The 19,049-nt window shown below is 34.6% G+C and overlaps 1 protein-coding gene across 6 annotated transcripts in view; it reads right to left on the bottom strand.

The window, feature by feature from the left end:
• grn (GATA binding protein grain) overlaps positions 1-19,049 on the bottom strand; it is a 77,128-nt gene that overhangs the window by 39,906 nt on the left and 18,173 nt on the right. For 3 of the 6 annotated variants that reach the window (XM_085196446.1, XM_085196447.1, XM_085196445.1), the window contains exon 3: positions 9,268-9,639. In XM_085196446.1, coding sequence (XP_085052572.1) covers positions 9,268-9,639 — 372 coding nt within the window. Of the gene's footprint in view, positions 1-9,102; positions 9,640-19,049 lie in introns of all 6 variants that reach the window. The other 3 variants (XM_085196444.1, XM_085196441.1, XM_085196443.1) reach the window with 1 other exon arrangement.

A 19,049-nucleotide genomic window follows, 5' to 3' on the forward strand; every position in this document is an offset into this window, starting at 1 on the left:
ATATCAAGATTTTTTACACGCAAGGAGAAACATAGAAAGTGACGTTGTTCATTAGTAAAGCGAATTACCCTACAATTAACATAAAATAAATTCTTAAACATACTCTTTAAAGAAAATTGTTCACAATAAATAATTCTAACTTTAATATGCTATCGTAAATAATCAAATAACCAAAACACGTTTAAAAAATGAATATATTACTAAATAATCGATAAAAACTAAAATTATTACTAGTATAAAAATAAAAAAAACAGTATAAACTCATTCACAGAAATGAACAAAAGCGAATTTCTTTAAAAAAAACTGTTGCAAAAACATCCAAGAGCAATATAACAAACAGAGCGCAAAAGAACCATAAAGTATTACCTACATGCTAATTCTCACTATGTGTAATTGTATTATACGAGTATATACACAACTTATAACAATTTCCAACGCAAGCATCTCAACCGTGAAATACATCCGTCTAAGTAAAAAAAAACAATCTGAGGCTACTTCGTATCAATTGACTTCTATTTCAATACTCTATAGAAGTTATGTAAAATATTTCAAATTAAATTATAGGTAAGTTAGCATGCGCTAAGTAAAAAACATGCATAAGTTTGTATTTAACCCCAAGACGAGTCGCCCTCCAGGGAAACAATTGCGACTTACGTAACGTAATATTACTTTAAAACATATTCATTAAAATTCTTATTTTATCGTAATCCGTTTGTAAACTTAATAAGCTTAGATATACTAGTAGTTGTATGGATTTTACGCGAAATTAAATTCACACGTCTGTTCATAAACCTAATACTTTTAATAAGAACATCCGTTCGTTCGAAAACATCGATCCGCCCCTATTCTTTCTCCAAAATCGATTATTTATCGGGATTAATTTAAAAATCCATTTAGTTCTTCCACAGCCTATTTTAATTCAACAAAGTTGTGCTTTACTATATGTTTTTTTCCAGCTTCACGCTGTATCCCACATGTAGCAGGCTAGGCAGTATGTTAAGACACTCCACCCCCCAAATTCCGCCGAATTTTGGAAGCGTTGCGTGTTCAGTTACGGAACTCAACGCCGCACTTTGATGACATCAGAGCTAAGAATTGAAATACTGTCCATTTACAGTCACATGTTTGTGCTCCTTCAGTTATATTCACATCTACCTAGATAAAAGATTTCTATTTACTATATTGTTAACATTTAAATACCTAAAAACACATAATTCATACAAATCTTTGTACTTTAAAATTTATAAAACCACGAGGGCTTTAGGCAACTATTAAACACTCATAATTTAATGTTAGCTATAAAACTGTAACCCACTTTAGTGTGTAAATATCAATTTAAGCGTAAGAAATTTATTGCCATAAAGATAAGATATCTATCTATATCATAATCGTATGTATCTAGATCTGATTATCCAAGTCCCCGGGTAGACGCGGCGGCGCGCTGAATAAATAATAGTTCCCGCGCAGGAATCTAACAAGAAAGGTGAAAGTGCTCGAATATCCGATAGAAAAAACTCCCGAACCCACCACGAAACGATCCCGAGCTTGAGGCAGTATGGCCATTTATCTTTTTTATGTAAAACCAGAGCACAACCGGCAATTAAATCGCCCGGACCTTATCGAAAACTTATTGCGATCGAACCGACCGACAACTCTCTCAACTTTTTGGACTAACCCTTTATTTTTTATACGTCGATAAAGCCTGTAATTTGTTCGGAGATTTCTAATAAATAAACACCAATAACGATTATTATGGAAAAAATAACAGGATATTACATGGTAACTTGGGGTTTTATGATAGTGTCTCTCACGGAACGATCAAATTCAATACAAACATCTCTATTGATAAAATATTTGTGAAAGTCGATTGGCCGCGGGCGGCAGAATAAGATTTACAACCTTTGCCACTCGATATATCGAAATCACACATATTATTTTAAGATACCACGATTTTGATCAATTGTTAATTTTAATAAAAACATGTTATTAATTTAGCTCGTGGACATGGCGGTCATCGTTTACGTTCATATTTAGGTACACTTTTAGTTTATTTGCGTTCTCGTTTCGACTATCGAACGATCTAAACTTCGCCTCGTTGGTGGACGTGATTCTGACGTGAAATAAAGATATCATTTAGTGCGCACATAACGGTGCCTGTCCAGCCAGAGATAAACCTATCCCGAACGGTCGTAGAAGTTGAAGCGAAAAATTCCAGTGTTCGCTCGAAATTAGAATGCGGCACGCTCTTTATGGGCCGGAGTGACGCGCGGTCGTGACGCAGCGACGCTACGTGACCGCGATAAAAGATTTCCATCTGCCATATTTACGTAGGCGAGTGGGCGGTTTTTATTTTTCGAGAGTCTCCAAGCGAGCGTACTCCGGGTGAGAGGAGGGTTCCCAGTTTTCACACGGCCTCGCGCTGGGAAAATATTCCATTGCAATCTCGCGTTGCCGCTGACATTGCGAATAACGAACGAACCCAACCGTCAGGAAACTATCGATGCAAATAAAATCAAATGAAATCAGCTTAAAGCTGTACCCTGCACATAGCAGGGTAGACACAGGGAACCTTGTTTTAAGACACTCGGTACCACACATTCCGCCGAATTCTGGAGACATTGCGTGTTGAATGGCACAACTCAACACCACGCTTTGCCTCGACACCAGAGCGAAGAAATGAAAATAGAAATTTAAATAAATACGAGTATTTCGTTTCACCTAGTGTGGATTGAACCCACAACCAGTCGCGTTTATCACACGTACCACTACGCCACGACTGGCCTCTATCGGCGACTATCGATGCGTTCAAAATAAATGAAGACAGCCCGTAAAAACTGCTACCTACATTAAAGAGAAGGGGGTAATGTAATTTAAATGAAGGACTAATTTGATCCCGCGTACCGTGACGCTCTCGTCCGCCCACCACCACGTAACGGTGTGGCTATTTTGCATACAAACCATTAAATTAATGCTTAAAACCATTCTTTGTTGTGCAACAGAGGCTGTTATTATGCTTTAATTGTACGTCTGCATGCAAATAGAAATTTTTATGGACTTCGATGATTAGTTTTGTTTCGATTTACGTTTTGGTTGGAATATTTATTTTGAATAATAGCTTAGATATTTGGGTAACGTTTATAAATGAGAGGTGCCGAGGTAAATGGCAGCGTTGAGTTACACCAGTCAACACGCAATTCACACAGATACAGAACCCAACGGAAAGTGGGAAGCGGAGTGCCTCAACACTAAGTTCCCTCTGCCTACCCATGCTACATACGGGCATACACCATGAAGCTGATACAATTATGATATGTAAAAGAATAATATGAAATGAAATCTAAAATGAAGTAATATTTCACAGCTAACGCAGCGGCGGTCATATTTGCATTGGTTATTATCATACGGCCAGATAATTACGTGTGACGCCGATGCAAGTTGCAACGAGCGGCAGCGCACCCTGTATAATTATACAGCGGGGATATGACGCCGGCTTAATAAGGTGGCTGGACGTGCTCAAGAGATATTTTTCTATTAAAAGAAATTATCGATGGTATTTGCAATCGTATATATAACTACTTACATATATTATAAAAAAATTGAAATTATATTATTTTAAAACTTTGTCAGCTTCACGCTGTATCCCGCTTGTAAATAGCAGGGTAGGTGGAACTTAACCCCACGCTTTGCCGTGATACCAAAGCGAAGAAGAGACAAAATCGAACCCACTACCTATCGCATTTACAGTCACAATCTTTAGCCACTGAGCCACGCATGGCCTCTTTATTAAAATTCTTTAAACAAAACTTGCCTAATATTTAAACATTGTTTTCACATACATAATTAAAAATGCATATAAAATATATTTAGCGGTCTGCAAGTACGTACTTTTATAATGAATTAATCACTGAAGTTCCGCCGAAGTCATATGCAAATTTAGTGTAGTGTTGCAATTGTATCCCACACTAGTGCTGTACCGGCGGACCATGACGACCACTGTATTGTTGCCTACCACACCTATATTGTTAGACAAGAATATTTAACACAAAATTATTCATTAGTACCCGCTTTTTTATATAGCTTGGTAGCGGTTCTCTTTGTATTCTTTAAAAAACTATCAAAACAATTAATTATACGTTTAATTTATTTCATTTGAGGCCTTTAACCTCTAAAATGTATGTGATGTTTTTTTCGTACTATGTTAATTATATGTTCTGAGAATTAAATTACTTATGCATTCGTTATACCAATTTTATATTTAAAATATATCAATATATTAGCTAATATGTTTTAAATAAAACTAGATAAGTGGGCGGGATAGTACTAACCATTGCAAAGTGCTCTAACCGTCGATAAATTATATTTGTTATTAGTATACTTAAAAAAAAATATATATAGTAATACTAAATGACATGTAATTATGTTAATATATCCAAAAATTATTACAGTATAATTCCAACATAAAAGAATAGCAAACAAAAATAATAACTCACTACGAGCCGTCCCTCTTGCGGGCTTCATTCCTCTTAACCGGCGGTCCGTGGCGTACAATCACACACGTCTAGAAAACCTGCATAATTTGTTTATTCTATTATAGCATTTATTCCTAAGGTATAGAGGCCATAATTATACTCGCAATTTTAGGCAGCCATCAGAATTTTTACGTTCAAGTATGACTCTACTAATTGGTTGCGCAACTTTCTGCGAAACATCTCTGTTGGCACAACTCTACGTGATTTGCACAGAAACAGTCCTGTAATATTAAATTTAGTTCGGATAAGAGGTACTCGATAATAAGACATAAGACCTTTCATTAAGAACCAAAACCCTAAAGTGCAAGGCACTGAAGGTTCCATTTGAATTATCGTCGAAACACTGGGATTGTAGTTTAAATTAAATGGCATTTAAGTGAACGTACCGTTGTATTGTTTTAGAAAGTAAACAAAGAAACTATTTAGAAGTTTAATGCTTTACGAATAACTGTGCTAGTTTGTTATTATCAATCTTTTATTATTTAAGTTGCCTAACTAACCTACTATATTAAAAGCTTAACTTTAGTGGCTAATACTTTCATAATCTAAAGATATTAATATATTTAAAAAAAACAAAACAGTATACAATGTATGTAATCGTAAGTTCTTATAATTGAAATATAATAGAGATTAATAGCGTACATGAGATTGAAAATTTTTAATTTCTACTAAAATCCGCTTGTTTTATGGCATAGCGAGGTCAGATCGGCAACAATGGAATGGGCCACATCCGGGCAGCCGCATTATCATAATATTGCTTCCACCTCAGAACAGCATCGTAAAAATGGCACGCGTTGGTATACTATAAAATATCTAAATGTGTGATATTTTTTTAAATGACTACTATTACAGAAGTACTAGTTACTTGTATATTTTTTACTTAATTAATTAGGTTCCCCCTGGGTACCCTGATGTATACGGGGTACAACGTGCAACTGATTTGATTTATTTTTTTAATAATATAAATAATAAATTATTAAACAGTCTATAATTACTCTATGTAGTCCTTCTAGAGTTTGTTCTAAGGTCACTTCTAAGGAACTGCCTCACTTCGCGATATAGCTACGTTCACACGTATAGCCACAATTTATGCGCCATTTGAATGTCCCTTTAACTCAATATTTACTTTCGTGGTTTACCGGTTCTTCGCTTTATTTTATAACATTGCATTCTTTTGTATTTAATAATAAGTAAAATATATGATTTATAAAGTATAAGATTTTAAAGCAAAAATCACTTAAAAAATATTCTAGCTCAACACATATGAGCTTTTTTAAATCTATAAGCTTAGAAATCATACTCGGAAGCTACAGGTTTAAATCTTATTAAGGCTGTATTTGTAATAAACTTGTCAAGTAATAATAAGATCATATTATATGTATATCAGCTCCAACCTTGAGGATAGACATCCTGCTAAAATCGAACGAGGCTTTCGTGGCGTTTTCCTTGAACCTAGTATTAGAGGTCGGGTGTAAAATACTAAGAATTCCTCACCTATCCAGATTTATAGGTTACTTAAAATTTATGTGAATATCAAAAAACAATCATTTCGTATTTAATTAAATTAATATATAAATCATTAATTAGTATAAGACGTTTTTTTTCTATCTCGAACTCAATTCGTATTCATAAAAAACTATATTTATGTGTATCTCTTTAGATAATTGCTTGAGGATATCGCTTTAGTAGGTAATAGTTGGTCTTGTGTCCTAAGTACTTCTTTATTTTACCAAGTATATACAAGGCTATGACTTTGTAAATGTCAACAGAAATATTATTAAAGTTTAAGTTCTATATTTACAATACTGGTGGGTGCAGCAACAACAATGTCGTCTAGCTATATTTAGATTCAAAATATAGATATTTATATTAAAATTTTATAGATATAGTAGGTTTATCTAACTGTTTAAATAATATTAGATAAAATTTAAATCGACCTAACAATACTCGCAAAGGCTTTGTGGCGATTTCCTTGAACTTTCGGAGGTCGGGTCCGGGCGGATTTGCCTAGAATTCTGCAGCAAAAATCTTTTGGAATTAAACAAAACCAAAACAAAAATGTCAGATCCTGCATTCATCTAACATACTGTAGTTGTTTAAACATAACAAACAATATTTAAATATATAATTGTTATCAGACGTTAAAATCTTTTCGAAATGATTTTTAATTAAGTTATAGAATGCATTAAATTAAATTCACAGCAGGATATCATTAAGGCATAATCATTATTATTTAATAATTATCAATATCGAATTATTGTAAAAATATTGTCAATTTTATTTTAATAACATTATTTGTGTACTGCAGAAAAAATATAAGTACTAAGTAAGTCAATTTCCAATTACTTAAAGGAGGTAATGTTGTTTTTTACAAATGCTAACAGGAATGAGTTCACTCGAAAACCGGTTGATATTCTCATTATACCAAATTATTATAAAGACTGTAATAATAATTTTACTTTATACGGACAAGTTAAATAAATCCACTTGCTTATTTAATGTTTACTTTATAAAATGCAAATACACGGCTATTTGCATATGCATTGCAAGTCTTCATCTTAATGCGTAACTATCATTTTTGTTCTTCTTCTTTCTTCACTTACACTACATTAATTATAACTATTTTTTAAATTATAGTATACTACATTTAATTAATGATAATTAATTCATAATCAAAAGGAACGCATAATAAAACGGAATAGGTAAAATTGCATAATTCAACCTATTAAAAAATACTAACGAGATCCGTAATTTTAATATTCAATGCCATATTAATATAATAACTAACGTTCATGCATATGAATAAAATATTCCATAAGAACCGCGACTTCCGGTAGCGAGCCGCCATGATATAAACATGAGCCCGTTGACAACATGCTTCCACTTTTTCTCGCACACCGCAATTAACGCCAACCTTTTCTCTATCACTCTAATTACCCATGAGAACCCACCCAAGATCCAAGATCAGTTCCACCAGATCGTGAGATCGGACATTTTTCAAAGGTAGAAATTTCACAAAATATTGAATAATCATAATTGCTGCCAATTGAATGTTGGCGCTAGCATGTAAATTTAAATCCGTAATGAGAGACAATCAACGAACGCTTTTTGTTCTCTCCCATTGTCAAAGCTTAACTATGAGAGATATAATTACATATTTACGTATAAAATAAACCGCGTAATACAATTACTGTTGAGTAATTCTCAGTTATATGAATATTCGTCATATTATTGCGAAAACTTGCTCCAATTGTTGGGGCAACAATGGCAGCATTAGCGGCAAAGGTCACTCGAACAATATTACGCGAATATTACTTTTAATTATTGCCCCGAATTTGGTGTCTATAGTATTTGTGTGGAGTTCATATATTATAATATATAACAATAACATTTTTATATCTACTTATATCAAACGAGCTATCTCAATGTCACACACGTTAAATTAAAAATAATTTAAAAATCATTATAATATTTCGTTATTAAAATACATATTCTTCTCAAAAATAATGAACTCGTTACAACGGATGTACCAAAGTCATATAATTAAAATATAAGTAGATTCACGCCGATTAACTCTTTCATATTTAAATTTAAAGTAAACACAGATGAGTCGACGGTTTCGTAAGCTAACAGCTTCGAAGATTGTCTTGAAAATAAAATAGAAATCAGCTTAGAAGTAAATACTCACATAAAAACAATAGCTTTGCAATTAGGTAATGGGAAACGGCGGTTAAGAAAAATTGTCTGGTGTTGTTCGTCTATGTAGATTTATAGAGGAAAGAAGTTAATTAAACTAATATATTATTACTTGGTCTACCTAAACAAGATTATTTCAATTTAATGTATCAAAATAATTTTATGTTATTTAGAAAATGTTTTTTAAATATTAAATTATTTTGTTGATACGGTTCTGAATCTGTGCAATAAACTGCATGTAATTGTAAGAGGCGTCCGAATTTGAAAACGTATTATAATATTTCTTCACAGAGTTATTAATACATACATATATGAATTAATTAACGCGGCTATATTTTGAATGTTTTAAGCAAGAAATCCTAACTTATTTAGTATTAATACGGATATTAAATTAAATTTTGCACCTTGTTGTTTTACTTGTTAATGAGTTAGTATAAGTAAATGCAATGTTAGTAACCTCCACCGATTTAGCAATTATTCCAAGCGTTATTCGTGACACAAAGAAAACACTGCGATGTACAGAAACCGTGTTACCATCTCCAGTGCGTCCACGCTTATCACATCACATCATATCACATCACATCACATTGTCACAAGAAAAATATATAGTAAATTATAACAGCAACTGATGTAACAGTTGCGGTTTTAGTTTTATCGATAGTCTTGAGGTTATCGAGTTTTTAATTGAAAAAACTGTTTTTTTTATCAATGTCATATGTCAAATTTAAGAGTAAAAAATTTATAACTGAAGTTGTAAAAAACAATATGAAATTAATTTGTTCTATCTATACATATGATATAGTGATGTGATAAACGTGTATCAGTGTAAGTGCGAGCGTGTGGCGGTGATGGGCGTGCCTAGTCCACGGGGACTCACCGGCGCTAGTTCGCGTCTTGTTCGGTCGCGGTTTACTCTGCTGCTGCCCACTATACCCCTTCCCCTGGTAATTGTAGTAGTCGCCGGCGGCGGCGTTGTACTGCGCGGCGGCGTTGTATTCCCCAGAGGGCTGACTGTCCTGGGGGCACGAGTCTGGCTGCGCACCTTCACGTTGCTTCGCTGGGGGAGCCCCCATCATGGGCTTCACGTCGCACAGTGGTAGTTCCTGTTGCTGCATGAACGCGACGCTCATCGCTGTAGCGTGCGCTACGGCAGCTTGGTAGTCCTGCTGGCCGAGCGCCGCCGCGGCGACAGAATCGGGCGTAGAGTCCTTCGGTGGCGTAGGCGGGAAGGAAAATAAGGGATGGGGGTGTGGATGCTGGGCTGGGGAGAGGGGTTTATCTGAGGGCGCAGCGTCCTGCTGGAAGCCGCTCCCCCAGGCGCCGCTACCCAAGGCTTTCGAATCGAGCCAAGGATGCAACGGCGTGTGGAAATGCGGCCTGCACACCTGCCCGCTGCCGCTGCTTAACGTCCGACCTGCATACAAAATATATATTAAACAATCAATTTAAGGTATAAAGTAAGTTATTTTGCAAATATTGACCCTAAATGGTGTGTAAGTCCTATTTGGATTGCTATCTACACCTTCTTTAATACCTACTTGGGAAAAAGACTAGATAATCTAAGTAATAAATATTAAGTGATAAAGTAATAAATTATAAACATTTTTTATAAAAGTCCGTAAACAGCACTTGTGGTTTTAGAACAACTGACAACACCGACTGATGGGCAGCCATTTTACAAACTAGCGTCATTAGAGGCGTTACGAACCACTCGTAGAACATAAAAATTAATATAATTTGGATCGAACGAGTGTTTCACACGACATCTCTATTCTCCATGTATAATCTAAGCTTTAATGCGTATTTGACAAACAAATAGCCGCCATTATTCCGTAGCGGTCGCGTTGGCTGCGTCCGAGAACAAAGGCGGGCTATTCCGAAATGTTACAAAAGTCGTGTCATAACACCGGCCAATTAAAATAGTGGGCCAGCTGGAAATTTCTTCCAAACAAACAAATCTTATTTAAAATATTTAGTATTACTTATAAAAAAACTTTATGTAATGTTTAGGTATGAAATTTACCTCTATATTTTACCTTATTATTATTTCAATAGCTATATAACAACATTAAACATACACCTTAAATAAAGCTCACAGTCACCCCATTCAATTTAGCATTCAATAATTATTATTTATAAATGTGAGCTCAAACATATGTACCGAGGGTAATGATAATTGTGCGTAAAACCCGTGGATTGGTGGATCGAGACTGGGGGACCATCCCCAACAAGTAAAAATAAAAAGGGGAAAAGTAGGATTTCGAATGAAACGTGAACTCCTGTGGCGCACTGCGGGTTTCTAAACTTAATTTTACACTGAAACCTATATTTAATTCAATATCGATGAAAAAGCAATAATAATTTGTTCTTTCTATAATGTAAATTTCCATACGCAAATGTTGCAGTACTATTAAAATTATAGGATAGTTTTACTTATTTGTGAACACATAAAAGGATTGGTGATTTTATCTTCTATTGTAATATTATATTAAATGCATCGAACATAGTAAAAGAAAATAGTTTTATTATTTATTTATGTTTTAGTTTCCCATTGTATCCCGCACAGCAGACATAAGGAACCTCGCAACTTAATTTTAGACACCGTTCTCCATTAAGATATTTCCATTCCCTGCTTTCCACTGATTTTTTAAGGCATTGAATGCCAGAGCGAGGGAATGAAAATATAAAATATTTCATTCCTTCGAATGGGAATCAAACCTACAGCACACATCTCGTTTACAGTCGCACGATTATGCTTATCGCCACGATGACCTATGAAAACTAAAGATTTTTTTTTTTAATACAGCAAGAAAAAATATCAATATATCTACTAATGAATAATCCGTTATAAAAGGTCGACGTTAACTTTTATCTTAATTATTTAGTTTTACGGTAATTAAATTACTTAACTACTTAAAAAATATATGGATTTTGTTATCAAAGATAGGCATAAAAGTAAATATTTCATTAGAAGATAATTTACGAATATGACTCTTTCAAACGAATATATATATGTACATACATAAACTTTAATAAAATTAAAATTAACACATCATATTTGACAACTTATTTTATGAATCGATGAATCACTTATTATCTACTATGAATTGTATAGTACATCTCTACTTCTACATACGACAAAATGACTAAAAATGTATATAAAATTGATATAAGTTTCTCTTAACACTCTCTTATAATCTGCAGTCTCTATCTCCAACAGAATAACTCATATATCTCACATACTATAATTACAAACAAACATATCTTTAAAAATAAACAAACAAAAACAAAGTTGCTACCGATTTACTCGACAACTCGTCGAATATCGATTTTACCGTACAATACGTACTGTACATTAGTCCTACGTGCGGTACTCCGAGCCCGCATCATGTATCCAGGTGCTTCACAGAGAGATTAAGAGATGCTTATCAGAACCCGTAGTAGAAAAAGTGAATATTAATTAGTAATCGTTCGTATATTGTGACTTTTCAAAATGTGTGTTTTTTTTTAGTTTAACATATTAGATCGCACTTGATAGCTCTAGTAGAAGGAACCTGGGAACCTACTGTTAAAGCACTCCGTTCTCATTAAAATACTTTCGTTCCCCAGTTTCCGCGGAATTCTCGAAGCGTGTTGAGTGGCGGAACCCAACGGCGCGCTTTGCTTTGTTACCAGAGCGAAGAAATAAAAATAATAAATAATTCATATCCCCGAATGGGAATTGAACTCATAAAAGTCATATGCTTATGCCCCATTTTGAATTTTGAAACAGTAAAAATATTTATGAAAATAATTTTATAATGAGATAGGTCCATAACACCCAATCTACTTACAATTCACTAATACCACCAATCAAATTCAATTAATACCTCTAATCCTTTGACGGCAACACAAAATCGATGACCAATAAATAGGGTTAGCACGGAATAAAACAATAATCAGTCGGTAGCGTCACTCTGGGCACATACAACGTTTTGGACTGTCCGTGGCACCCCTCGCAGTACCACCAGCGATGGGAACCCGATAAGGGGTATGAATAATTCGTGTTATCGCACCATCTCGCCACATGCCCTACCTGCCCCCCTACTATGATGACAAAAATCGTGGAAGCTATGTGACTATAATAAGAGAACTAAATAAACTTTGGCAACTAACAATCTGCAGATACAACTTGGTGCAGGGACGCTTTTCATTTGAGAGATAGGTTTGGCTTTTGTTTTGGGTGTAATACGAGTTTTGATAGAATTTAAAGCATTAATTAAAAGTTTTTAAATTAACTAAAGCAATTTTTAAATTTATTTTTACATTTCCTAGAACAGTTTCTAAATTTTATGTTTTTACTTCAACATAAACGCGTGCAGACGTTTTTATGAAGATAACGCTATCACTTTAGATAAAAAGTAAATATTTTATCATCCAAAAGAATCAATTCAAAATAATTAATGAATCATTTCTTAAAATATGAATTTAAATCATTCTGTTACTTTAAAGCTAATTTAAAATACCTAATATGTTTAATTAATTTAGATATAAAATCAATTCAAACCAATCATAGTGAGTTCTCACAGCTGAATAAAACACCGGAATTGAACCAACCCCTACCCCCACACCGGCAGATGCAGACCCAGATCTTATCAACACCACAGGGCATTGGGAGTGTTGTTAAAACTGACGCTAAGTTTATTCTGTAACGGCTTTTTGTAGAGCTCCCTTGCGATTTACAACTTTAAATATTATATGAACACGTTATATTGTTATTATAGTTTTTTAGTTTTCGCGTACAGATTATTTTTACTATTATTATATTAAAAATAGGAAGATATGATAAAAAGAAGTATCATAAAAAAATAATATGCATAGTTTTTAGCCACTTTTGCTACAGATGAATAAAAATAGGTATTTACAGTAATTTATTCTGCTCGATTGATATTTAATTGAATCGTAAAAAATATGCAGAGAATCTAGTAGTTTATGGTAATTTCTAAGGCGTGACTTCACCTTTATCCTCATTAGTTGTTGAAAAAGTTTGATATATTTATAAAAAATCATATAACAGATAAATAAAAATTATTTAAAACAAATAAATAGCTTTAAGTTTAGGTAAAATCAAGCCATATTTACATTTCATTCCAAAAAATTTTTTGGGTAGGTACCTATATTTTAATTTATTATATCGCTAATTAGGTACCAGGTAGGTACCTAATTACTAGGTAGGTAGTAATAGCTGTGTTACAATGAATATTCAAAAAACTTTAATTAGATGCTTTATATTTATTAATAATACAATCGGGTGACTGTATGCGATAGCTATGGGTCCAATTCCCAAATTTTCATTCAATCGTCTTGGTAATATAGGAAAGCGTAGTACGGAGTGTTTTACCACTAGGTTCCCTTTCTACCCTGCCACTGATACAGCATAAAGCAATAAATCCAAAGCGAAAACTATAAGAGAAAGTCGTAAGGAGTTCTCATATCGAAGGTCACATGAGGTCCGCGTCGTCCAGTCTGCCGTACATTCGCACACAAGTCGGTCACATATATGCGAATGCTGAATGCGTGTGGTCAGCTATATGCGTGCCAAGTCTATCATTGCCGGCTATTGCATTTAAAGGTATTTTAATATCTTAAAATTATAAACTAGGGGACAAAGGTGTGATAGTAACGGCGGTTGTTGATTCGATCCCCATTCGAGGAAATGAAATTTGCTCTGGCATTGAGGCAAATCGCAATGCCTCGAAAAATTTAGCAAAAAATGGGGAGCGGAGTGTCTTACCACTATGTTCCCTCTGCCTAACGTGTTGTTGCGGGATACAGCGTGAAGCTATTTTTTTTATTTGTTAACTACAACTTGCTCTCGCACCAAAACAATAATCATAAGATACCAGAGCTTCGTAAAAGTTACACTAACAACAAAAGTTGTATAAAGCGTATTATTATATAGAAATTTCGATGATTTCGGCAAATCCAAGAGACGCAGGTTCAAATCCTGTTACGTTTCTAAATATTTAGAAACGTTATCCTTTGCTCGGGAACCCCGTGACCCTTATGCCGTAAGTTGTAAACGCTACATTCCCCCATCAGAAACTCCTTGTGAAATGTCCGACGTGTTCACGAATGATAAATGTAGGCGTCAGTATCGCGTATCGGATCTCGGCGTTCGCACACCGAATTAATTTTAATTTATTGATCGCCGTATCGCAGCTAAGTATTTTAGTTGCCTACTTAAATAGTCCACAGTTTATTTTTTTTGAATGTTATTAATTTAGACTTGTTTGTTTTTTTTTTTTGGAAAATATTTTAAAAATCGCAATTACGAAGCAAGAGGCGAGGGTTCAAATCCGTTCAAATGTAGCGACATTTAATTTTTTATATGTCTAAAAAGCATCATTTTTCCTAAGTGTGAAATAACACTTTAAAAATGTTAATAATATTGTTTGCATTTTTTTATAGACAGTATTATTCAGATAGATGTAGATATAGAATTTTGGATGTAGAGAAGAATCGGTACTTTCTTTGAGAATACATTTTATCGTACTTCTTAAAAATAATTGTTTAATGAATGACTTTTTAAACAAAAAAAACGTACATTGTAGGTTAGAAATTATACAATTTAAAACGTCGATGTTGATAACATTATAAGCAATCACCAATTTACTTCTTTGTTTTTATCTACACAGTCATTTAGAACGCCGCTATAAACACATGTATATCTAACGCTATCTTAAGAAAAACGTATTAAATTAGCATACGGCGAGGTTAAGTGTGTATGGTCGAACAAGACATTATTTTACTTTTAAATAAGTTGCTTTAATTTTCATCTATTACTTATACATGTTTAATGACTTAATTAAACTTCGAATACATCAATGTTGACGAAATCATTAAAAATAAAAAATTATAAAAAATATTTTAAGAATTTTTGCACATTGTTCTCTCGATAAAAGATAATGAAAAGTTAGAAATAATCTAAAATCTACAGCTAACTTCTCTACGGCCACGACTTGTTAACCGTACTGTACTCCCTTGCACGATATTTAGCATATAACTTGTGTTGACTATAAACAAAGAATTTAAAACAAAGCTTTGTTTTTGAAGGATTTTATTAAATTAAAAACAAAACATTAAAACATATTCACCGTTTTAAAGGTGGCATAAAAAGGCAATTAAAGAATTTAATTTATAATACTTGAACAAAACTTGAGTGAACGACCCTATAACAATACCATGCAAGTACCTACGTACGTTTAATTTTTATATTTTATTCATATTTACATTACGATTTATTACAGCGAGTGCAACGTTTTATACAAGAGCACGATTTATAATGTCATATGTAAGTTGCTACTTAAGTGCGACACGCAAGTACCTAATCTTAGTCTTTAGTTATTGTTTATGAAGTTTAAAGGTAGACATGTTTTTTCAGCTGCACGCGAAATTCAGCATCTGCAAGGTGGGTAGGGGCCTAGTGTTGTGACACTACGTTACCCATTTTCCACAGAATTCTGGAGGCATATCGTTTGAGTAGCTGAACTCAACGCCGCGCTTTCTTCGCTTCGCTCGAGTATCGAGGATTTAATTTAAGTGAAACTAATATTTATAGTTTACTAGTCTTATTAATATCTTTGAAAATTCGCCTAACATTTATTCAGATACCTACAGATATTCTAAAAACTTCCCAGTTACGCCACACATGGAGCATTTATGATTAACATTTATGTAAGCATTATGCGTTGTTTCAATACAAAGTCGTCCTTCTAATTCTTATAAGTTTTGTAGAGGCACACTCGAAAAATGTTTTACGAGTTCCATAGTCGCGTCCCGAATGGTAAGTCGTGAGCGCGGGCGGTCACCTCACGTTGCCTTCTGATTGGGTTATAATGCTTTTATATTACAATTCTTATTACCAAGGCTGGCTTTTACTACTGTGGCGTGTGACGAGCGACGTCGGGAATAACAACTAGTAATAGTGGACGGAGGATCGGTCTGAGCGACGAGTCTCGTGTCGTTCGTGTTAAGCTCGAATCTCGTTTTATATCCGCGTTTAATATTAAAATACTGGCTTTACTTTGTGGACATCGAGAGGAATTAGCAATCTTCATCTAGCATACCAATATGGTATATCTAATAAAAATCCAGAACTAAACACTGTACGTTGAAAATTAACCAAATCGGTGATTTAAAATGGATCGCATCGGCTTATGCCGAATAGTTGAGTTAAAACGTCGTGGGTGTCTCTCAGTGATTTATAGCCCTATATCGCCGCTATAGCCTCCTATAGCTTTATAGCGTATATACACCAGTGTGTCACGTGGCCGTTAATAAAGATGGATTGTGAAACGCCAGAACAACGCACCACTGATAACCTGGCGATTGTTATGTGAATTGGCGCAGTAAAACTGGTTTTTAATAGATGCTGCGTCGCTTTTACTGTCTCTTTGCTACCTATGGTAGGTAGAATAAGATACATTAACTTTATGATAATCAAATAGCTCAAACTAGTTAGTTATTAGGAGGCTATTGAAAGATTTATATTGTGCTAAAGCAATCTGTTGGGTAAATATTGGTTTAATACAAGCTAGACCGGTTTTGATGGTATGAAGTATTGATATAAAATGTGAAGACGACCTAATAATTTGTTCTCGGCTGCCACAGCGTGGTGGCGACCAGCGTGGTGGTTTCTTTGCATCCAGGACATGTAATTTTAAGTGCACGCGCCCCGCATACGCAATGCTTCGCCGGTACCCGGGGTGGGTGCATTGTATTTTTATTTTCTTACGAACCCATCACTTCTCATTAAGTGGCGTTTGGAGAATAATTTAACATCACTAATGTCCGGACACGAGTTTTATTGTTATTGCATTTTAATAAATTTCATTGTTTTAGGCCTCGTCGATGACTCTCTCCGTTTCCGAGTGAGGAAGGAAGTAGCATCTTGCTTTTGTTTGGTGAAGGAATTTTGGAGCATTCTTTGTATTTACGTCACCGTATACATATATAGTTTTATTTAAATTTTACGCTCGGATACGACGATTGCATATTACATTTGTAATGCATAGTATGTGAATAAAAATATTATATGTCGTATACACTGATTGAGTGAGTTCCCTCCAGAATTCGGTAGAAAGTAGGGAACAGAGTGTCTTAACACTGGGTTCCCTCTGCCTACTCTGCTGTGTGCAGGACTAGGGCTGATTTGTATACTCTGGTGACTTTATTGATTAGACTTAATATTATATTACTTTAACAATAGTTTTACATATAACGCTACTTATGGCTTTTTCTATTATACTATACGATCAACATAAGAATAAATCGTACACCCAAAAGCAATTGAGCAATCGAGTGGCGCTTTTCCTCTGATCAAAGTTCGGCGGCCTACCTTTGGACAGAGTTTATAGATCCGTAAAAACATCTCACAGCGACCGCGACCACAGCATCGGATATGTCACGCTACACTTGTGATTCACATCATCAAACGCACCGACGCTCCTCGATGCCGGCGGCGCTGCGTACGCGCAGCCTAGGAAATTTCCACTACATTTGGCTCGACAGTTCGTAAGGAAGAGACCAGTTAATTGTTGCTATTAATTTGATCCTTACTAAGTAGCTTGGTTCATTATTTGATATTTATTAATGTTAAAATGTTTAACTATCAGTTAAAAGTAAACCAATATAACCAAAATTGGCAAATATATTATAAAACAGATATTAGCTATCATATCCGAAAGTAGTTAGGGCTGTGCAGAAGCGAATACATATTAAAAAAAAAAACATTTACCTACCCAAAGAATTATAACTCAAATGCATAAATATATCACAGGTACGCCTATACGACTAAATGAACACTGACATTTTGTTTAACATATTATGCAAATAATCCTCTCGACGGCATCACCGTTGAAGGTTTTCGTTTATTTTATAACCATCGCCTGCATACAACTCATACAGCAGTCAGAGGTTCAACTGGCACATTTGAATTACGACAATAGCCATCTGACGTACTGCAGCCAGCGCAGACACGACACGAGCAGAATATGAGTCGCCATAATCATTTTAATAATTAATAACCGCTGCTCACGACCACCATCTACCATTAAACGTGATCTAAGCTTTGGGTTTTCAACGTGGAATCAGGTAAATTGTTTTACGATTTATAAGGTTATAGGAATAGCGAAATTACCTAGTTGCCCAGCGTCTGGTCCTCTCTGACCCCACAATCTTGACAATGGCCGGGCGAGAGACCGAGTGTTCCAATAATAACGTATATAATGACGGCGCCGGCCGGCAGCCATGGCAGCCCGCTTATATAACCGCTCGTGACTTGCGCATTACGGTATCGAGAGAAAAATACGAGAACGCACAGGGACGGAATGACAAAACGTCTAACTACTATTTCATTAATAAACTCTGTACACATTGTTGCTTTAATAAATTATGTTTAACTGGAAATTCTATTTTATAACCATTACAACCGGGGCAGGCGAGTGCTACATACTTATTGGGTTATTCGTTGGTGGTTTGTGAAAGGAGCGTGTGAATCTTGCTGTGTTTATTTATTTATTGTTGAACTAAAAACATATTTTTTTATTCAAATGTCGGTAATACATGCGTATTATTTATATAACTTAACGATAGCTAGGTTTTAATAAAAAAGGAGCATATAGATAAGTTTAAGATATATTTATAAGGAAGTACCGTTACTTCAATTTCATAGGTATTTGTGGCAGTACGTCCCTGATCATACGGTGTCTCCCTCGTTCGACGATCGTCAACAACCTATAACTTAATCCGATATCGACTTAACCATGCTTATTGAGGACAAAA

This window comes from Heliconius melpomene, chromosome 13 (assembly GCF_056956725.1).
Source record: "Heliconius melpomene rosina isolate 202511_hmr_F chromosome 13, ASM5695672v1, whole genome shotgun sequence".
In the NCBI taxonomy this organism is placed as follows: Eukaryota; Metazoa; Arthropoda; class Insecta; order Lepidoptera; family Nymphalidae; genus Heliconius; species Heliconius melpomene.